The sequence below is a fragment of the Helicoverpa armigera genome, chromosome 4, assembly GCF_030705265.1.
Source record: "Helicoverpa armigera isolate CAAS_96S chromosome 4, ASM3070526v1, whole genome shotgun sequence".
Classification (NCBI taxonomy): Eukaryota; Metazoa; Arthropoda; class Insecta; order Lepidoptera; family Noctuidae; genus Helicoverpa; species Helicoverpa armigera.
The window spans coordinates 461,162-484,910 of NC_087123.1; the positions used below are offsets into that span (position 1 = coordinate 461,162).

The 23,749-nt window shown below is 38.2% G+C and overlaps 3 protein-coding genes across 3 annotated transcripts; 2 read left to right on the plus strand and 1 right to left on the minus strand.

Moving 5' to 3' along the window:
• Window positions 1-11,354: 11,354 nt before the first annotated feature.
• On the plus strand, window positions 11,355-15,276 carry LOC110377953 (zinc finger protein 879). The gene is made up of 5 exons (XM_064034090.1): window positions 11,355-11,619; window positions 11,942-12,025; window positions 12,952-13,037; window positions 13,505-13,629; window positions 15,226-15,276. Exons 1-5 carry the CDS (start codon window positions 11,355-11,357, stop codon window positions 15,242-15,244), a joined length of 579 nt encoding a protein of 192 aa, XP_063890160.1. The 3' UTR covers window positions 15,245-15,276.
• Window positions 15,277-15,284: 8 nt separating this feature from the next.
• LOC110377952 (pseudouridylate synthase 7 homolog) lies at window positions 15,285-21,571 on the minus strand. Its single transcript, XM_064034088.1, has 11 exons — window positions 21,006-21,571; window positions 20,527-20,740; window positions 20,048-20,189; window positions 19,662-19,782; window positions 19,095-19,283; window positions 18,523-18,697; window positions 17,790-17,969; window positions 17,098-17,239; window positions 16,451-16,820; window positions 16,046-16,197; window positions 15,285-15,611 (listed from the first exon to the last, which is right to left on the minus strand). Exons 1-11 carry the CDS (start codon window positions 21,296-21,298, stop codon window positions 15,304-15,306), a joined length of 2,286 nt encoding a protein of 761 aa, XP_063890158.1. The 5' UTR covers window positions 21,299-21,571; the 3' UTR covers window positions 15,285-15,303.
• Window positions 21,572-22,475: 904 nt separating this feature from the next.
• LOC110377947 (histone H2A, sperm) lies at window positions 22,476-23,744 on the plus strand. The gene is made up of 3 exons (XM_021337004.3): window positions 22,476-22,640; window positions 22,928-23,147; window positions 23,464-23,744. Exons 1-3 carry the CDS (start codon window positions 22,622-22,624, stop codon window positions 23,639-23,641), a joined length of 417 nt encoding a protein of 138 aa, XP_021192679.2. The 5' UTR covers window positions 22,476-22,621; the 3' UTR covers window positions 23,642-23,744.
• Window positions 23,745-23,749: the final 5 nt, after the last annotated feature.

Genomic DNA, 23,749 nt, shown 5'->3' on the forward strand with positions numbered 1-23,749 from the left:
TACGAAAGGGGACAAGATGGCGTTAGCAAAAAGCTTCGCAAGTAACAGATGATCTTCATTTAAATATTTTCTAGGGACATCGGGGGTGATTCGAGGACCTCCCAGCGCGGTACTACACTAGGCGATTTATTAACTCCGTTATTAGTTAACATTTCTTTGTACATTTAAGTGATCTTAAAAATATTGTGCTTGTGGTGATTTCCTGTTAAGAATTGTGACGTGACACTTATTTTTGGAAAGGTTTTATAGTGCCTATGTACTTATTATTTAGTGTTAGTCAGTTTTTCAAAACACATTCTGTCTTTGTTTTCATTTTGCTTAATGAAATAAATGATCTAAAGTTCAAAGCAGTTCTGATAGCTATTTACCGAATAGCCAAAGTCATATCTTTGATGTTACAAAATTCGAAATATTGTAGTACCTACTTGCATTGATTTTGTTAACTGAATGAGTTAGGGAAAGGTCCTAGTCCTAACCTAACATTGTACAGTAGTGAACTATAGCCATTACACTAGAAACAAACGACTGTTGTTTCATTGAATTATCTCACTCCAAACAAAACAAGTTATGTTCATATTTTTGCAGTTATACGGGCGTATTAGCGCAGTTTGCAGACGTTAGGCTGAAAAGAAATGTTTATTCACTGCGAAAACAATATGATTAACTTTTATTAGAAACTACGAAATATTGCAGTCTTTCACTTTCCTGTGAAAAAGAAACTGTTGTGATAAAGAAAACTCGTCCCGTGTGTTGAGTGTCAATGAGATGCAGGGGAGTCAATATCGCGGGATCAAAGCCGGCCAGCACTTAGCGACGATATTAGTGCCCCGTTGTGACGGTGCACGGTGGCACAAACTCTACGTGGCAATCATTTGTGTTGCCTTGTTCGAAAGGCTTGTACTGAAGGTGTTTTTTGATGGCACGGTAAGTTAAAAGTGTTTCATGTTAATTTGCAGTTACGTGCAGTAGTTATCACGTACTACTTATTAAATTCTTGGACGCGTCGAAAATTAATAATTATGTCTAATTTAAAGTAATGTCCATATTATTTGACTCATTATATAGCTAAATATATGTGACTTAATGTCTACAAACAATAATTACCTAACTAAATAATATCAACCCATCGAAACTGCATTATTATTTGCTGTCCTCTCCAACATGTCCCATTTGAAAGTTCGTACTACGTAGATATGAAAACGTAGCAAAACAAAACCAATTTAGAATTCCTTTGAGCTCCACTTAAGTACATCAGTGTACAACATTAGCATGTATATAACATTAGACAGGTACAAATGTACGAGAAGCTATCGGCTCGCAATAAATTGAAATGAGCCTGTGAATTAAAATATAAATCAAAAGAGGATTTTTCCCGACACGTCGACGAGACGAAATTGGAAAAAATTCACTGCGACACCGGCGAGGGAGCGGGCCCATTGTTTGTACGGTACGTGATTTTGAGATTGGTGATGATCTTCATTTCAAAGTGTTAAGACAAGTTGTTTAGCACAGAGAAAATTATAGCTATTGCTGCCAGTTATGAAGTTATTATATTATGTACTATGAATTAGACTTCTTATGTGTTATGTGAAATATGTTGGTGCTCTGGTACTTATAAAATAAAATTTTATGAAAATGATTGACTATTCGATTTAATCCTGCTTTGCCTTTTAACGTTTAACCAGTTTCTTAGCAATTCTACAAAATTCAAATTTAGAATACACTCCCACTCATGCTTGGCTAACCCTTTTGATGATAGTAAACCCTTTGAAATACAAGTAAAGTCCTTAAAACTTAGATTTCGCATAGTTGCCCGCTTTTTTGCAAAAGAGTTTAGTTACCATACCGTATAACAATGGAAACAGTTCCTAGCAAGATAATAAGAGTGTCTCCGTACATATTAAAGCGCGGGGCTCTTACAGACGTCCTGTAATACAAACTCATTTAAATATACATGATGAAATTGAAAGAATTACGCGGGGGAGCGGTTTGTTTCTGAGAAATTGTGTGATATACCGTGTCACAGCACGCTGGGAAAATGAAATGTGGTTTTTACTTACTTATGGGTATGTACTTTATAAATGCATTTGTGTTTTGTCGTGTCTTTTGTTTAATTTGTCTTCGGTATCGAGTTTTTTATGGGTTTCAGGCAGACGATGATGATTATACAGTAAAGAATTGTCTTTTGTTATTACTGTTGAAATGAATTAAAAGCAGCTTACATGGAATGCAACTTGGCACGATTTAAAAAGATGTGATTCTTTACACATGCGAAGCTGTGTATTTCTTAAATTTTAGCCATCTTGGTGAAGTAGATAATTATTTATGTACAGAGTATAAAACTGCTTAAATACTTATTTTAAGAAAAGAAAACGAAAACTGGACTATTCAAAATACATGGTTAGAAGGATGTATTCAGTCAAGCCCAAATAAATTGTGCCATGGGCCTGCCTGAGGCACATGATGATATTGGTAAAGATACATTAGCAAACATTTTACTTTATACTATTATGTCTAAGATCATCAGCACATTAATATAATGTGTTGTTTTACCAAAAGCACTAAAGCATTCATTTATTTGAGTAAACATCTACCTACAACACTATTGTGAAGACGATGACAAACAACTCGGTCCTCGAAACGTCTCAAAATAAAATACTTTAATCCAGCTAAAACCAACTTTAATAAAATACACTGGCGATATTAAAGCCAGGAGGACCTACACACAAGTATACAGTATATATAGCCCACTCCATTACTACGAAGAGCTTTCTCAGTAAGAGCCATCAAAGAAAAATAATCCATCTAAAAACACTTGACACAGTTGGGCAGCCCCGCCCATCCGCCCGCCCACCGGCAGCCACGCCCAGCCATCTTGGAACCTCCACGTTTTTACCGCAGAACTTGGACTGTATATTTTAAGTAAAGTTATCTTAGTCCTGAATACTCCTGAATTAGTTTTCCGCTAACATCGGCTCTCTGAAAGGTATATTCTATGAAGCTGTTTATTCTGGCAACGTTGATAATGTTCAAGTTTGTCTTACTCTGATTTTGGTCCTAGATAGCTTCTAGTTGGATGATATAACTAGCTGAAAGTATCCAACCAATAAGCAAGCAATGGAAAATTTTCAGTTATTCAAATCTCGAATGATTAAACAGAGACCGAGTTATCAATAATCAGAATTTAGGTAAGCATATGTTAGGCAGGTCAACCTGGAGTTCGACATTTGATTTTGAGTTTGGTCTACGGGGCTTGATTGACTACGAACTGTTTCAAGTATTAGTGTCATCATCCTCCGAGCCTTTTCCCAATCATGTTGGGGTCGGCTTCCAGTCTAACCAGATTTAGCGGAGTACCAGTGCTTTACAAGAAGCGACTGCCTATCTGACCTCCTCAACCCAGTAACCCGGGCAACCCGATACCCCTTGGTTAGACTGGTGTCAGACTTACTGGCTTCTGACTACCCGTACCGACTGCCAAGGATGTTCAATGACAGCCGGGACCTACAGTTTAACGTGCCATCCGAAACACAGTCATTGGTGTCTAAGATATACTTAGAAAGTACATACTAACTTAGAAAAGTTGCATTGGTACTTGCCTGAAGCCATATCCCTTCATTGATAGGCCTTTTGACAATCTCAAATCTCTGAAGACTGATGCCCGAGGAGATTTTCCTAACCAAACAACCTAGACCATAGGATCATAATAAGCTGTCTCCAACTATTTCGAAAGTATCAATATCATGTGACTCTTAATCATCCCATCGACGAACGTTGACAACGAAACGGTTTCTAGACAGAACACAATGTAACAAATATCTAACACATTACTGTATTACATTTATTTTGCAACTGAATATTGCAACATTATGAAAAATACACACAAAACACCAGAACCTAAGTTAAGTACCCACCAACAAGGCCAATCTATATTAAGAAATAAATTGATCACGTAACCAAAAGCTTAAAACTAAAACAAAACAACATCAAAAGCAAACATCAAACGCAGTAAAAAATTACTTTCGCCGATAGGTTAGGATCGCCATCAGTACGTGATCAAAACGCTGAACAAACGCAATCCCCAAAGAAAAACACCGGTAGATTGCAAGCTTTCATCGCAAAGCGAGAGATATCAAAAAATACATCGGACGGTCGCTCCGCGCTTTATTAAGAATAAATTTAGGGAGGACGTCGAGGACCACGGCTGGTCCAAGTGGAAAGAAATCAGCGATTTAGATACAAAGACAAAGGCATGAATTAATGTTATGTGTTTTGGTACAGAAATATCATGAAAGGAATACAGGAGATACTGTGAAAAAACGTACAGTCAAAGAAGTTTTCATAATTATAAAGTTATTTAAGCGGAGCATTTATTAGAAAATGGAAATTGCAGAATGTAAGCGTGTAGACAAAAAGTAGACCATACTTTAAGATCATTGAAGCATCCTTAGTAACATAGAAGAGAAGGTAAGGCTTACTGATATTAAATTTTAAAAACAAAGGCTGCAGTATAAACTTAACTTCGATTTTCTTCAAAGGTTTCTCATAAACTGATGCTAAAAGGCTGAAAATCGTGTAAAAAGCATGAAAGTCACTTTTCTATCTTCGTAATAGTGGCCCTATTTAATAATACATATTAAGTAAAATGATATCCACAATGCAGTACGCAGCATGACGCGTCACATTTCTATCTGCATCAAATCAATTTTTATTACAATTCATCCCACAAACACACAGTTTCATTCACTTGTTCCTTCAGTTAATTTCAACGCCATCCGCTCCCGCTCTTGTCACCGCTACCGCTCATGACTTGCCACTCAATAGTGCGAGGTGCCTATCTTCAGACTAATGCATTTATGCAACAGACGCTCGCCAGGATCGATACAGCGCGTAATTTGACGAAAATATTGTGGGAACCTTTTGTTTCTTAGTTTTATATTTGAAACGAGGGTAGTATGAGACCGTTTATTACCTCTCTATTTTAGTTTCGGGGTTTTTGGGGGATTTTCTTTGTAGTCTGTTAGGGAATGGAATATTTTGCCACGAAACATTGTGTGGGTGCGGTCTTTTTAGTTTGATGTAAAGTATACCTATCTTAATTCGAGGATAAAACATATTAGCGCCGCCATTCCATAACTGCGTAGAGTATAGGTGAACGCAAATTCTTTGCCAAGTAGCTGAAGTAGCCGTGTAAAAATCTAAATTCTGTAACTTACTTAGGGCTACAAATACAATACGAACGCGATACAAAGCTCTATAAAGCTGGCAGTACAAAGTGGGCAAAAATTAAAAAAAAAGCTCAAAATTTGTTGCTAATTTGTTGCTAATTAGTTGCCAAATAATCGATTTTTTTGCTTTTGCCGATTTCGAGAAATCGTCAACAATGCTAGCTTCACCATAAGCTGGCATGGATTATAAGATAAAAGTAAAGGTAAAATAAACAAAATCACTACAAATTTGTTGCTAATTTGTTGCTGTATAACCAAAATAAATTTGAGGTGCAAAAATTTTTTTTTTTTCAAATAGAAGATTTTTATTTGCTTTGCGCGCTTGAATGTCAATTGTTTCATGAAAAAAATATGAAATAAATTTGTTGCTCATCACAGAACTGTTCCTTGTCACTTAGAGAACCAGCAACTAAATAGACACCCGACGATCGGGTGTCTTGAACTTCGGTGACTAACAAACCGGCCATGCTAGCTTGAATGTCGATTTTTCCGGTGAAAAACGTTGAAATGAATTTGTTGCTCGTCACAGAGGTGATTAATGTCTCTCAGAGAACCAGCAACTAAATAGACACCCGACGATCGGGTGTCTTGAACTTCGGTGACTAACAAACCGGCCATGCTAGCTTGAATGTCGATTTTTCCGGTGAAAAACTTTGAAATGAATTTGTTGCTCGTCACAGAGGTGATTAATGTCACTTAGAGAACCAGCAACTAAATAAATAAGAGAGCTCAAAATAAGACACAAGTCAAATTGTTGAGCTCTCATAAATTGACGAGCTCAAAAACATCGCAACAAACGGCAACATTCGAACGCTTAATGTATCTAGCGGGAAGTTACAGGAATGGCCTTTTAGGGTCATCCGATTTCGATAATTTTTTTTTTGCTTATTAGCGCTCAAGGATGGCTTAGAAAAATAGAATTAAAAAAAAAGCGAAAAAAATATAAAATTGAAAAATAAAAAAATATTAATACTGAATACTAGTCACCAATTCAAGGAAACATAGCCTGTTTGATAAATCATTAGCTTAAAGGAGACTTGGTGATTGGATGTTTATTTAGTTGCTGGTTCTCCGATCGATGCCTAACAGTTCTACGGAGAGCAACAAATTTATTTCCCCGTTTTTCACCGGAAAAATCGACATTCAAGCCAGCATGGCCGGTTTGTTAGTCACCGAAGTTCAAGACACCCGATCGTCGGGTGTCAATTTAGTTGCTGGTTCTCTGAGAGACATAAATCACCTCTGTGACGAGCAACAAATTCATTTCAACGTTTTTCACCGGAAAAATCGACATTCAAGCCAGCATGGCCGGTTTGTTAGTCACCGAAGTTCAAGACACCCGATCGTCGGGTGTCTATTTAGTTGCTGGTTCTCTGAGAGACATTAATCACCTCTGTGACGAGCAACAAATTCATTTCAACGTTTTTCACCGGAAAAATCGACATTCAAGCTAGCATGGCCGGTTTGTTAGTCACCGAAGTTCAAGACACCCGATCGTCGGGTGTCTATTTAGTTGCTGGTTCTCTAAGTGACAAGGAACAGTTATGTGATGAGCAACAAATTTATTTCATATTTTTTTCATGAAACAATTGACATTCAAGCGCGCAAAGCAAATAAAAATTTTCTATTTGAAAAAAAAAAATTTTTGCACCTCTTTATTTTGGTTATACAGCAACAAATTAGCAACAAATTTGTAGTGATTTTGTTTATTTTACCTTTACTTTTATCTTATAATCAGGAGTCGTGGTGGCCTAGTGGGCAAAGAACCAACCTCTCGAGTATGAGGGCGCGGGTTCGATTCCAGGTCAGGCAAGTACCAATGCATCTTTTCTAAGATTGTATGTACTTTCTAAGTATATCTTAGACACCAATGACTGTGTTTCGGATGGCACGTTAAACTGTAGGTCCCGGCTGTCATTGAACATCCTTGGCAGTCGTTACGGGTAGTCAGAAGCCAGTAAGTCTGACACCAGTCTAGCCAAGGGGTATCGGGTTGCCCAGGTAACTGGGTTGAGGAGGTCAGATAGGCAGTCGCTTCTTGTAAAGCACTGGTACTCAGCTGAATCCGGTTAGACTGGAAGCCGACCCCAAAAGAGTTTGGGAAAAAGGCTCGGAGGATGATGATGACTTTTATCTTATAATCCATGCCAGCTTATGGTGAAGCTAGCATTGTTGACGATTTCTCGAAATCGGCAAAAGCAAAAAAAACGATTATTTGGCAACTAATTAGCAACAAATTTTGAGCTTTTTTTTTTTATTTTTGCCCACTTTGTACTGCCAGCTTTATAGAGCTGCGATACAATGCAATGTAAGTTTGGTGGTTTCGTTCTAATTGTATTGTGTTTAAAATGTAATTACAAATAGTAACGGAATAATCAAAGTGTTTTCAATAATTAAATTGTAATTAGACATGAATATTAATTTGGATAGTTTTATATCTAAGTATCTAGCTAGATAGTTTCATCTTGCAATAATTGAAAGCAATACGCTAAGATGAATTGTCATCATCTCAAATAAACCCCAGCATCAGTTAAACCTAAAACATTGTAGGATTACTTTACCTACCCATCAATCAATGTCTTATTAGTATGCCTGAGGAACTGAACAAAATTGCCCACTGGCCACAACAACGATATACACAAATAACCTCAATACATTTATTGGCAGTAAATCTTGCGAACAAATCCTGACCTAAATACAGAAAGAAAAATACCCTCGTAAGATACAAAATACACATATATATACTTACGATAGGTACTATAGGTATAGGACAAATAAAAGTTTCCTTTTACCTCTGAATAGATGAAAAATAAATAAAAAGTAAGGTAGAAGTGAAACAAGGCAGTCTTAACAAGTTGCGAGTAAATCGGATTTGTGAGGGTGTTTGAATAAGAGGCAAAGCAGAATTTGAATAGCTTTCGAGAATTTTCTTGCTAAAATAACAATAGAAGAAAATAAAACTGTTCGATTGTTCCCCGCGTTACTCGGAGCCGTGTACGCTGATCTCAGTGCTTATCTTACTGAATCTATAGGGACGATGGTATTTTTTACTTCATGGAGATCGGCTTATTTTGATTTATCAAGTACTTACTTACACAATTTTTAAACGTTTGAATCTATGAGCTGTAGGCAGTTTTTATGATTACTCAATAAATATAAAAAAAACTCAATTTACACTTTCAATTAACATAGTGATGGATATTTTCTTCTATCTCTCTGATACTAAGTCTTGTTAGGTAGGTAATTAAATCTGCAGCTCACTCAATGAGTTATGATTTTTTCTTATAAACGGTGTGTATGCTTGCTGTATAAATAAGTACCTAAGTATGCATAGTCAGAACATTAGAATAATCAAGCATTTAATGAAAGTCTAACCAAGGGGTATTGTTGGGTTCGGCGGCGAGAGGGAATGGGATGCCGTCGCCTCCTTCTGCGAAGCGGTCATGCTCGAGAAGGAGGAGGCGGAACGCCAGAGAGTTCGCACCTCTCATCCCGGCCGCCGTGCTGGACCAGGTAGACACCATGGGTGCCGGGTGTCGCGAGATGACTCCCGGCCACCGTTGTCGTGGGTCTGTGGGCGGTGAGTTCGGGTGGCTCATCGTCCCTCTGTCTGCTTAGACGACAGACCCGTGTCGACGGCGCGCGTTGTTCCACGCGCTCCTCAAAGAGATGTCAGCAACCCCAGCGGGGCCCAGCAGGGCCAAGGCCTGCCGGGGCTGCGGGTTGTTCGAAAGAGATACCGCGGTCCTGGTACATAAAAGGCCTATGACGGAACACGACGGTTTTTAGTCAGTAAGAGTCTGACACTCCCTCACCGCTGCTAACCCACAGCGGGAGGGGTCATTTGATGATTTTTGAGGTCGGTAAAAAAAGGGGTATTGGGTTTCCTGGGTGTCAGATAGGGCAGTCGCTCCTTGTAAAGCACTGGTACCCAGCTACATCCGGTTAGACTGGAAGCCGACCCCAACATATGTAGTTGGGAAAAGGGCTCGGAGGATGATGACTTCAATGAAAAAATCGTTAAATAAAAGCATCATCAAATTGGTTCTTTACCGTTTTAGACAGCAACTATAGGTACAATACATATTGAAAATCACCAATCGCTTAATCATTAAGGAGATTTGGTCAAGAAAGACGCCTCATAGGCCAGTCCTCATTATTTCGCTAACTCGCTCCACAACATAAGAAAAATGCTATGGTCGAATTATTTTCCTTAACCGAGAACAACCTTAAAAGCACTTACTTAATAAACTAATCGACGTTTCACAACCAAGCTACCACCTTGCTTGCTAATACGATTGCTCATAACACAATGAATTGATTGAACAAAAGCAATATACCGAATACCGATCAATCGATTACCCCTAAAAGTTAACCCAGTTGCGAAGCTTATTAAAATAATCGACTAGCTTTATGGTGTACAATGGCATCAAATGCTACGTCACTTCCTACGCCAGTACCTATTGGTTTTACTATAATGAAACCATTTAGCCTGATTAGAAAGCTATGCTCGTACTATGGTTGTTGTTATTTCAAAAGAATAGTGTGGTATTAGAAAATATTTCAATATGTCTAATAGGTCACCGTAACTTCACGCCTAGGTCACAAAAATATGTTTTTACCAAGGGAATGGATAGAGATTTTGATAATAAATGAAGGTGACCCAGTACAGTAATATACTCAAGGTAGGTACATGTCTGTAATGTAAGTCCATGTCCGTAAGGATATACAATATTAACAATGTATTTTTGCCAAATGACAATTATCTTTATGATCCCTTCAAATATTATGTCCATCAAATATGGTAAAATGTGTTCCAGATGTTTGTTAAGAAATACTTAGGAGAAATTCCTACACACTTTTGTAGAAAGAAGAAAGAAAGTACAATTATTAACACAAGAAATATAAGGGTGTAAATGTTAAGGGATCCACAGCTCTCCAATAAAGAAGATGATGATTGTATGATACTTTCAGTATCCCAACCTGAAGGTCCCAGTTATTGTAAAGCATATAAAGGCGTGATTGACAGCGTACGCCACAATGCGACGACTCGTAAATATTTGTGTACGCTTTCCTTGCGTTTAGTCGCACAAAGCGAGGAAATCTAAAGCTTTGCAGCGTCACCTTTATAGGCGATTACGTTTTCTTCAATACTTTTCATCAATGTTGGAAAATTTTGATGAGGTATCTTGTAAAGTAATTAAATGGAATGTTCTTCAAAGGAAGAAACAAGCGTTTACTCATACAAAACCCCATGTTTTTTGGAAAGTTAATTTCTGGAAAATTTAAATAATTTTCCAGAAATAGATAAAAATAAAAGCTATAATAAAAGCAGGTCTTTTGAAAGAAACTACAATAGAACTGTATAAGCGAAGACTGTGATGTTTCCTTTTGATTTTAAGTACAAGGAAGAAGGATGCATCGTTTGAACCATGAGTGGGATGAAACATACGACGTCGATCCGCACATTATCCAAATAAGTGAAGAACGGTGGTATTATGGAGAAGCGATGCAACTTTTTATGGATGATATATGGTAAACTTACCCATAAACCCGTTACAGTAAGAGTAACCTAACACTATACGGCTTAAAGTAAAGAAGAATCTGATGCCACATCCAACATTTCCACCCTTCTTTGCGAATACAAAAAAACCGCCCAATCACGTCGATTAGTGTCCCGTGCTCTACAAAACTTATTGTTGGCGACACCACAATACTTCGAAACGATCATCGACACAACTGTTATACAATCTAATACACTAATATCACCCTGTCATTTGTATACGTCAGCCCTTCACGTATTTATAGGACGGCCCACGGGAAATTATGACAGTTACCTGTGAAAATTCAAGTGGAAATCAGTTAATTTGGCGTGATTTTGGAAGATGGTACAATAATACATAACGAGATGGTTCAATATTTTAATTAGCCGAGTGAATATCTAAGAAATTTTAATCTAGCAGTTCCAATTATAGTCAATTAAATCATTGCTTGTTCCAATTTACATAGGTACACGTTTTTGAATAGCCATTAACTCCATCGAGCTCTACTGCTTCAATGGCCGTCGACAAACCAATCAAAGCTAAAAACATGTGAATTAAACTTTAGAACACAAATTAAATTAAAATGGAAGTGCAAACAGAACCTCTAGACTTATCAACAAAAGGAAGAAAGCCGAACAAGATGTTAAACATCATTGACTTCAAGTTTCTTGAAGGGCTGAACAACCACCTAGTCAAGTTGTACGAGAGAACCACAATGGTGTGCAGTAAGGACAGCTACTGCTTGCCACAGAAAGCTGCCACCATGAAGAACATACTGCCCTGTCAGGTGTGCTTGAAGACCTTTGACCGACCCTCGCTGCTGAAGAGGCATATGAGGACGCATACAGGTATAGGTCTCCTAAATAGTCAGCAATGTTGGTCATAGCCTCGACTGATGTGTCCGGTTATTGATCGGTTCTCGTTCTACAGACTTTTGCAATGATTATTAGCATTAAAAGTGCCTGCAAACCATTTCATTATTTTGGATGGGGGGGCTGCCTCTAACGGTGTGAATGGTTGCCAGGATACCTACAATTTCTGGCACGCGAACGACAGTCATGGTGCACTGTGATCCTATTACATAACCTAGTTACAGATGGATGTGCTTCATAATCGTGCAGCTCCTAGAATCCTGCAGACCCTATTCATGATTCGACAATATTGTTCTAGGTGAAAAACCTCACATCTGCAACGTTTGCAACAAAGGGTTCAGCACATCAAGCTCATTGAACACGCATCGGAGAATACATACAGGTGGGTTGGTACTCCTAGACTTAGCCTTGAGAACCTCGCTTTAGGATCTGAAGATGCTAGCTCTCGTAAACGGTGTCGCGGTTGCCATTTTGTCTCATCCTCCGAGCCTTTTCCCAATCATGTTGGGGCTGGCTTCCAGTCTAACGGGATTCAGCTGAGTACCAGTGCTTTACAAGAAGCGACTGCCTATCTGACCTCCTCAACCCAGTTGCCCGGGCAACCCGATACCGCTTGGTTAGACTGGTGTCAGACTTACTGGCTTCTGACCACCCGTAACGACTGCCAAGGATGTTCAATGACAGCCGGGACCTACAGTTTAACGTGCCATCCGAAACACAGCCAATGGTGTCTAAGATATACTTAGAAAGTACATACAATCTTAGAAAAGTTGCATTGGTACTTGCCTGACCTGGGATCGAACCCGCGCTCTCATACTTGAGAGGTTGGTCCTTTACCCACTAGGCCACCAAGACCAACCATTTTGTCTCACCCAACGCAATTAGCATACTTATCTATTAAATTCCAAAGTTAACTGAAACTGTTTTGATTCGATAAAATTTTCAATTTCACACTGTGCTAAATGAACTTCTTTTTTTGAGATGACAAATCATCAAATGACCTTTCCTACTGTGGTTGTTAGTGTAATAGAGCAACAGCAAAACTTTTGAGCGATCACGTAGCCCAGCATGTTTCGGCCCTGTAGGGCCACGTAGCTAGGCGTTGCTTACTGCTCTTCGAGAAGCGCGTGGAGCACAAAATACTGCAGACACGCGACTATCATCGCTAGATGGATGGACGGCCAGTCAGCGTACAGCCCTCAGCCCGAGTCAGAGTCCATGGCTTCCATCTAAGTGCTTTACTCTTAACAAAATAAGTAAACTGTCAACAGTTAATAAAAATCGCTAATTGCCTTTCATTTGCCGCAGGTGAAAAGCCTCACAAATGTCCTGAATGTGGCAAATGCTTCACAGCTAGCTCCAACCTGTACTATCATCGCATGACACATACAAAGGTTAGTTCCTACCTAGAGAATAACTATTATTTATATAAGAATAGTAAAGATTTGTTTCCTCTGCACCACGATTCAAGTTAGATAGAAGCGGTGCTGGTGTCTATCCATACCCTAGCTTCAGAGAAGGATATAATGATAATGGGTTTATTGTGACGTCATACTTAATTTTACTTTTTATATACCTTTTGTGTAGTCCTTTATGTATGGCCATATGAACTAGGTACTAATTTTTACCGCCCCTATCTATATCCTTCCCTATGTGCTTATTCCTCGGTATACTTTCGTCCATAATTTATATTCTACCAGTACTATCCCTATGTACTTTTTGATGTATTCTCCATACTTTCTCACGTACGACACCTATGTACTAACTACCGTATTTACAGCCTTATTTATTTACGCTTCCTACATCTTTCATGATATCGTTTGTCTGAAGATTCTATATTAGTATAACTATTTTGCTACAGAACAAGCCGCACAAATGTTCGTGGTGCCCGCGCTCGTTCCCCACGCCCGGCGAGCTGCGCGCCCACGCCGCCGCGCATGCGCGAGCTGGCCGACCACGAGACCTACTGCACCATTTCACACACACGTAAGGAATATTCAGAATTCACATTATTGATAGTCACTATCTCTTCATCTTCCGAGAATTTTCCCATCAACTATTTGGGGATTGGCTTCTAGTCTAACCGGATTTGGCTGAGTACCAGTGTTTCACAAGGAGCGACTGCTGCCCGACCTCCTGGCAGTTACCCGGGCAACCCAATACCCTTGGTAAGACTGGTTACTTGGTAAGACTACCTATTACGACTGCCGAAGACAGCCGGGAGGTACAGTTTAACGTGCCATCCGAAACACAGTCATTGGTGTCCAAGATACCTACTTAGAAAGTAGGTACATAGGTACCATACCTACAAACTTAGAAAAGTTGCATTGGTCATTTAATAAATATTCTTCAGAATTCATATTATTGATATATTGATATTGGTACCTACACTAATATAATTGAGTTTCGGTTTTGACTTCCGTGCCGCCGGGGACGCCGCCGCGTCCGTTGCTAACTTACCAAACAAACAATTAAGTAGGTATTCTGTGGTCTTTCTAAACTACAGGCTTAGAAATAAAATAATTAATTGTTAGGTACTCACTGGGCGCTGGGAACTGAGGATCACCACTCCATAACACTGGTAATCATATTTCACGGTACCGATGTCGTATAGTAGTTCGGTTATAACCGGTTGACCGAACTATTAAAACTTATTTAAGCACAAAAATACACGAAAGCACAAACAATATTTAGGCACTTCATTCCAGTTGATTAAATCAACCCCAAATGTTAAAAAATCTTTTTAATCCCACCAACTCGGAAAGAGTAATTTTACTTTTTGATATCTGAATGCAAAAGCCATTTTTATCCTCTCGGCTACAGCAACAAACTAATTTGAATTTAGAATAGAACTTCTTGTGTAATGCTCGATTTGTGACAATCTTGATAAGACTTTTTTAACAAATGCATATTAAACAAATAAACTTCTGCTTAAAATAATGATTCAACTAATTGAGTAATTTATATAATTGTTCTTAGATCGATTTTCAACCTTATTTTATTTTTAAACTGAGTTTTTTAATAAATAAACTTTAATAGATACAACTTCTTAATTTGCCAAAAGCGCGCCATTTCCTTCTTTTGCGTTAGTAATTTTCGAGTTTCAAGTCCAAAGATTTTAGAAAAACAACTTTGCACTTTTGAATAACAAATAACTATTATTTACCCAGATTCTTATAAAGACGAAATATGATGACTAACTAGCTATTGCCCGCGACTTCGTTCGTGTGGAATAGTGACTTCCGGCAGATTTTTGGTTTGACCAATAGATGGCGCTATATGTCCGGAATAAATTTTATTTTTTATATTTTTTTGTAATAAAAACTATCCTATGTCCTTTCTCAATTTCAAAACTATGTCTATATGAAATTTCACACAAATCGGTTCAGTTGTTTAGGCGTGAAGAAAAGACAGAAAGACAGGCAGAGTTACTTTCACATTTATAATATTAGTTAGTTATGAAGGATTTATAACACACAACATACACACCACTTCAATCTTAAAAGTAATCTAATGTAAAATTCTATGACTTTTATGTGGACAAACAATACCAATTACTAACTTCTCTTATCTCTTTCACAGGTCAACCCTCTACACCTAAACCAGCAACCACCAAAGAAACCCAAATAAAACAACTTCAATAAATAAAATAAAAATCTTTTATTCATCTACTTTCTGTTTCTTGGCATCTACAGTCTCACTGTCTATTTTCCGTTTCTCCCCAGACTCCTCTTTCATTTTATCCCCACTTTCGGACTCTGCCTTGGATTTGTCCCCACTCTCGGTTTCCATCTTGGATTTGTCCCCACTGTCACTGGTTTCCGTAGAACTGGGTGTTTTGTGGTAGTTGTTCTGTGAAGCCTGGCTGTCACTGGATGTGTCAACTTTGAGGAGCTCCCGTAATGCCATTGTGGCGTAGCAACTCGCTGGAAGCGTCAGTGTTAGGAGTAGGGCTTTGTATTTGCCGTCTGTAATAAAGGAAAACAATATATCAGAAGGACATGACTATGTTATACACGTTACATACACGTATATGCATAAAACTTGCATTCTAATTTAGCTACAGTTGAAGGTTTATCACTAAATATTTTAGATTAAATAATCAGTTACACAAACAATCAGAAGTGTGCGTACTGCATGCTAAATGTATCAATTTCTTTTAAGTCTACACAATAGTGTGTATGCTACATCTAGCGTGGCTATTGTTACACAGCAAGAATGCAAGCAAGGTCTAAATTCACGGACAATATAAACGTACGTTTTTCTAAAAAATAACTGTTTACTATGAACGTTGAATGTGACAATTCATAGTAAACAGTTGCTTTGAGACAACTGACGTTTATATTGTCGATGTTTGGGATAAAATCCTATAAGATGAGGCTTAAAAGATATTAGTCCATACCTTCAATGATCCCCGACAGCGTCTCCTGCCTCATCATCTCCAAGTCCGATAGCAGTAGGTCGGCGCTGGGCTGCGAGTACCTCACGCAGCGCCACGTCACATCGCGCGGCACCACGCAGATGTGCCGGTACGCGCCTGACATGCTGTAGCTCCTGGAAACGAACAAAAATTGATTTAGACACTTTCTCATGAATATGTATGTAGAAACGGAATGTCTGTGTGCCTAGTGGTGTGTGGTGAGTCTACTAATTATTGTTTTTAAACAGCAAAATGGGTGAACTGATTCAGATGTAATGAAGATTAAAAATTGGCTTCCGATTTATGAATTGGCTTTTAAAACCGCGTTAATCAAATAAATAAATAAAAAGATTAAATAAAAAATCTTTGAATTAAGGATGCACTTACTTAATTTTATGCCTCATCTCCAACGTCAGACCAACTTTCTTCAGCTCTTCCTCATAAAAATCCTTCATATTGGGCGGATAATCCACAGAATACCCTGGAAGTGGCATTACAATATCAAATACAGTATATTTGCCACTATCTACATCTTCTTGCGTTAATACCTTCACTGGTATTTTAGGTTTCTCTTCATGTTTTTGTTTATTATCTTTGACTTGATTACTTTCTGTGTCGGTTGCGTCCTTTGCTTTATCGTCGCCATCTTGTTTTGTTTGTTCTGTGCTCGTGTCGTTATTATCGTTTTGATTATTTTCTGATTGATTTTCGTCTGTTTGATTTTCTTCGGAATCTGATTCTTCGTCTTCGAATTCGTCTGTAAATAGTTGTTGTTACAATTAGATATGTTTCAAATTATACTGCGAATTTGAAGTTAGTAATGTTAAATTGAGTTTGTTGAGTTTAGATTAGATCAATTTCAGCTGCGTGTTTCAGGCTAGCTGTGAGTGCATATGAAACACTATTAAATACATAAAGAATCTCAAATAGAATATTTAGCATATTCTTCCTTTGATCTCTCCTGTCCACATCTGAGCACTAGGAGAGTGACAGTAAAAACCTGATTATTAAGTAGTGTAATGTGTATACCGTACCGTCCCTATCAACTTTTACGAGTGGCACGAGGTCGCCGACCGCCGGCTTGAGACCGAAGCGCAGCAATCTTTCGGAAACGCTGCGGTTCCACACTAGAGACTGGAACGAGTGTAAGTACAGGAGACGGGTGTTGCGGGCCAGCTGGAATATAATAAGAGGTAAAATTAATGGTTGCTATTAAAATCAATTATTTATTTATCATATTATAGTGAGTTTTTATTGGTGGTTAGTACACAAACAAGGGATTTTGGTCTACTCAGTTTGGGAAATAGTTATAAAGTTATTTGTTAGCAGTTAGCTACTTATTTAAGTTTCAACCATGGAATAAGAAAAGATGACTGGAGATGGCATAATACAGGTCAGGTGCCTATTTTTAGGTTAAATTCGTATCACAATGATCTGAGCGGTGTTACCAGTGAACTAGTGTGTTTGGGATTTTTGAAATATCTGTCAACGATTTTTGGCATAACAAAAGAAGGTCGGGCCCAAAGAAGATGTAAAAGGACGGAGCTCTGGGTTCCTCGGCTCCCGCTTAATCGCATTTTGGCGCGCCTATTTCTTAGAAGATTTTTTGTTATCGCACCTTCATTAGTCAGTTCGTTTTTTATGGTCTCAAAACTTGCTATCAGAGCATCAAAATAAGGCAAGACACTTGATGCTTCAACATGCTGATAATTAATGAGCTAGCTACCTTCCCCAGTGCCCCCAGCAGGTCTCTAGGCGCGGCGGCCAGCGCTCGCAGCAGCCGCGCCTCACTGTGCGCGGCGCGGCGCGGCAGCACGCGGGCGGCGGCGGCGGCGCCGGCGCTGGCGTATAGCTGGAGGGCTTCTTCTAGTGGACCCGCACGATATTCGAGGATCATGTCGATGGCCTGCAATTAAACATACAACAAATCTATAATAATATTTTAAAACAGAAGTTTCATTATTTGTTTGAACGCACTAATCTCAGGAATCAATTAATTATCTTAAAATTATATCAGTACGATATAATTTTTAAAAAATTCTCTCAGTGTTAGATAGCCCATTTACCGAAGAAGGATATAGACTACGGCAATTTTTATCCAGGTTCTCATGCAAAGGTTCCCAGATGCGAATGAAACCGCTGACAAAAGCTAATCTAGTCTTTAATATGAGAATGTAGTAACATCACATTCTAAGTAAGTAGATATAATTTTTTTCAAACTCAATAGGAAATACATTTGTTGGTACGTCTATCAAAACATAAATCGTAATAGTGCTCTACTGTTTTTTCATTTATACAAACAATAAAATATTTTAATCATATTACATCTGCTCTAATGCCACTAAATTGCATTTTTCTCATTGGATATACTTCTTACTTATCTACGATGCAACTAATAAATAACAAAGTTCATTTTCTCAACTTACTACACATTGTTTTTACATTCATAAAGAACCCACCTCTTTAAAATTCCCTTGCAACAGCTTCAAGCCAATATTATACGTCGGGGTATCGACCCTGGACCCAAATCGCTGAAGACCATAGTAATTGATGAACCCATGTTCCTGCAGATGCTTACACGCAGCATCCACTACGTCATCTGAAGCTGTCACGTTGCGGAGAGCGATACGGAATCTGAAAGCAATCTTTGTATGATCATAGGCTTTAGTTTAGTCTGCTAAAGTGTATGGTAAGTGTTTGTGCCTCATTTGAAATTGTTATTTGATTGGGAAAGAACAGATTACCAAAGAAAAGGTTTAGGAAAACACAAAGCATTTTGGATTATTATTCTAATGTCATTTTAGTTGAGTTTGGTAAAGTTTGAAGTTTTCTATGTTTAGGCAGTTAGTATATGTAGTTTTACAACAGCATTATCCAAAAATACATTAGCTTACAACAATAATTTGTCTCAAGACAGTGGGTCATCCAGACTTTTTTGTGTAACTCGCCAACTCGGCCACTACTGAGCTCTCCCGAGTTAACGCATACAACGACAATATGGATGTACATTCACACTTATTTCTAAACCCACCTGTTTCCTTGCAACATTCCCAGCTTAAGATTATAATCCTTAAAGCAGAAGTTGCCAACGTGTATGTCCTTCAGGAACCGCGTGGCTGCCACAAACCGGTTGGGGTCCAGTCGACGAGCACTGAACCATTGCGACGTCTTCGCGCGACGGTCTTTTGTACCAGCATAGCCGAGCATTGATGGCTTCACGCTGCAAAGAAGAAACGTCAAGTTAGGATCAGTCAGTTTTCTCTATGGAGGACAAAATGCTTATTGGAGATGTCGTAACGCAAAATCTCTAAAATCTGAGAGAGTAACGTCGCCAAAATGTGGGTGTTCGCGGGACGAGGAACGTTACCTTCACCCATTATTTTTTTTTTAACGCGAAGGAGCCTCGCCTACCTACCTTTGGCAACTCCATGTGGAGTGATTTTAATAATACCTCAATTATGGAGGTCAAACAAACAGTCTCTTCTATATGTGAGAAACAGCTTTGCAACTATATTCAACTTACGAAATGGTTAAGGAGGTAACAATTATTATAAGCTACTGTTGCATATAATATTTTTTTTAAGAATATGATACTCACTGCACTCCTATTCGCTCAGCAATCCGTACAGCTGCATCCATGGTGTCACAATTCTCCTTGTGCACTATGAAATGCACATACTCTGCTGGCCACATCCACTTCACTCTGTTGTCTATGCGCACTTTAGAAAAAAATCAAATATTATTGTATTGACAGTATCTTTCTATAGATTTGAATTATTCAGACTTTATTCTGTTTCTAATATGTGAATGATATAATTTTGTACTAAGATTCTTCAAATCTGACAGACATTTGTTAGTGGGGAGTTTGTCTCACCACTTTTTCTTTACAGCAATAACATGAGGGCCTTTTGCTGTGATGTATATGAAAAGTGCTGTTTTTCAACCTACTTGTAATAAATGCATTTTGATTTAATTGAATCTTACCTCCTTTCTTAAACTTCTGGAATCTCATCAACTTCTTGTCTTCAATATTGACGGTGCTGCCAACTATACTGTCTCCGAATGCCTTTTTGACTGCATCATGGATTTTAGTTCTCTGCTCCTTAGTTACACCCTCCATGTCAATCTAAAAACAAAACTTTCAAATAAATTATACCTCAAGTTTCCATTTAAGATTATTAATTTGTTTACAAGTACTACTCTGTTAACAACTTAAATACTAGGTTACTCAAACCGTTTAGAGCACCATATTATATTCCTTAATAGATACCAATTCTTTTATTTTACTTGACGTTTTAATTTTTCGTGATTATTTGATTTGCTTTAAACATATGTTTTACTTCATTTGCTACCATATCTCATAAGCTACTAATATAGAGTTATGATATAATGGTTGCCATTAAGCACAATGGTAATAAAATCAGTATACGCGCAAGAGGATGATGATGAATAAGGCACAATACCTCAACGCAGTCCGGTTCAGGATCTTTACTGACTGCCAAGTTATTGATCTTATCCCACGTCTCAGTGGGCAGTATCTCCAAGTTGTACTTTGTGAGGAGCAGGTACTCATCCTCAACGACGGCTTCCTCTTCAGGAGCGGGCGGTGCCTTCAAGCATGTCAGTTGGGCTATCTCACCTTGCTCATTTATTTCTGATACTTGGAAATCTGAATACCTGGTGGAGATTTTGATTAGGTTTAATTTATGTTCCAAAATATTTTTTTATATCATTTACAATGAAATTATATGACAAAGATGTATATTAACAGTTTGCCTGGTGTTCCCTATTACTGCAAAAGCAAAGGTAATAATGAAATAAACTAATATCGCATTACCATTATTTTTAAGGATTTTATTATAAAACATGAACTAAAAGATATTGAGAGAGAGTTGATAGCAATGTGAATACAACTATGTGAGTATGAAAAACAAAACCATACCTGGATTTAATAATTCCATTGAATCCTGGCAGTTTACTTATATATTCTGTGACACCAATATCTTCTTCAGACAATCTCTTTCCAGGGGTATCTCTCTTTACCCAGACGCCCTTCTTTCCTGAGTAATTGTTTTGATATTTTGGGCCACCACCCTGACCATCGAAGTTCCCCATGTGCGGCTTGAAGCCTCTGTGGTTACCTGACCATCCTCTGTTGCCCCCGCGGCCACCCCTAAACCCTCGTCTCATATTACGATCACGATTACCTCGATTCCACGGCCTGCTGTTATTCATTTTCTCTTATAATCAATACTTAACCTATAAAAACTAAACACTGTTTTGGTTAAATTAGCACAAACTTAAAGTTCTGAGTATTTAATACTTTAACTTTTTGTAAACTGTTAATTCACATGTACTTATTATAAAATGAAATCACGAAATACTTTCAGAAGGGCTTTAAGCCGACACGGGCACGCGAACGAAATCACTGCAAAATTAAATGCAAATTCAATCCCAATCCCAAACAAAACGTTTTATACACCTTGAATGACACTGACTGACCACTCACCACTGTCATTGTCATCTGTCACGTTTGTCAATGTTCAACACGGAAAGGCGCGTACGCACGTACGAACACGAACATAGCGAACACAAACACCAGACCCGAACATTTGGTTCGTACGTATGGACGGCATATTCGAACACGAACGCAAACATAGTTCGAGTCGAGTTCGCGAACAACAGTCGTGAACTCTATCTTAGTAGCCATGACGGCGCCGTTGGAAGTGGTCGATTGTGAAGTTATTAAAGCGCTTCGAACACCGTCCATACAGAACACACTACAAGGATCGCCGCGAACATGTTTGACGAACAGAGTGTTCGATGTTCGATAGTGGTACACACGTGCGAACCAAGTTGTTGCATATCATGTAACGCAACAAATTTGTTCGTACGTGCGTACGCGGCTGAAAGCCGTACGGAAACTGTCTCCAAGTCCCCAATTTCATTATTGGAAAGAAAGTCTCAGATTAAATGCAGATTTGAGATTATTGAATACCATCATATTTAATTAATACTTCATATAGTATCTAATATGTGTGAGTGCAATTTGAACTCCTCACGGATTAGTAAAAAAAGTAATGTATACTAGGTATAATAAAAATAAACTTTTTTGTTATTTGTTTGTACCCCAAAGGCTCCTAAATTACTGAATCAATTTGAAAAATTATTTCCTTGTTGGAAAGCTATACTCTCTTCGGGTAACATAAGCTATACTAATATCTCTGTACGGACAGTAGTTCCCAAGAAACGCAAGTGTACCCAAGGAAATTCGGCTAGTTGTTTCTATATAATAAAAGGTACTCATTACTTAATAAACACTTAAGTTTTCTTGAAAAACACTTTTCGGCTGTGCACATTTTAAATATATGAATATCCGAACGTAGAATTTCCCGCGAACTTGAAACATCTGTCTCTGTCTGTCAACGATTAAATTTTTAGACTTGCACAAAATCGGTAACGTTGTTGATTTGAATTTGAAATTACGTTTAATTTTTTGGAAAACTAAGTGAAATTTTATTTGTTACGACATCTAATATTCAAAGTTCGATTTAAAACATGCCTATTAAAGAAATTGGTGAGTAGCAAGAGTAATTATATTATATCAGCTCACGGACCTCGTATTTCTGCCATTGAAAGTCTATGGGTTTGTTCGAAATAGTTGTCGCAGTACTGGAAATCTGGAATACAAAGCCCATGAAGACATGGCTGGGTTTTAGTAGACAAGACTTCTAAACTCTTTCGCATTAATGATTCCAAGCCCACGAAAGATTGATGATTTCCTACCTTCCCACAAAAACAAGTAAAAAAATGCTATTTTTGTGCAGAATATTAAAATTTCATAAGAGCCTTTTTATTTTGCAGAAGAAAGTCCCTCTAGACTGAGAGCAAAGCCCAAATCTCGCAGTCGTCGAGCAGGAATAACCTTACCTGTTGGCAGGATCCACAGGATTCTCAAAAATGGCAACTATGCTCCACGTATCGGCGGGGGCGCAGCAGTGTACATGGCTGCAGTGCTTGACTACCTAGCATCCGAGTTATTAGAGTTGTCTGCCAATGCAGCTGACGACAATAACAGATCCAGGTAAGATATCTAACTACCTTCCTCTGAAATTATGTTACTAACCGTTTCCCGTGGTTTCACGCGTGTCCTGTGGGAACTCCTGCAAGTATGGGGATAAAATTTAGCCCATGTTACTTTTTGGAAGAGTGTTGCTTTCCAACAGTGCATTATTTTAAATCATGCACAGACTGCAAGCCATTGCACTAATTTATTGAAGTCACTTATTGATTTATCTAAGGGAATATTATGTTAGCTAACATTTGAGAAAACTGATTCAAGTTCACTAATAACAGTAGGTACCTACCATGACTAATCATTGTCACTCGTATTTGTCCAGAATCTCACCTCGCCACATTCTTCTGGCTGTCCGCAATGATGATGAACTGAACAAAATGTTAGCAGGAGTAACTATCTCAGAGGGTGGAGTTATGCCACACATCAATCGACACCTATTGCCAAAGAAGACTCAAATGAAAGGTCATCAGAACACAAATGCCTCATCACAAGAATATTAATTAAAATGTCCAAGCGTTAATAGTGTTAAGTTCAAAGAAATTAAAATTAAGTGTTTATTATTGTTAGTAGCAAAAACAAATAAAGTAAAATTGTTGATTATTATTTAT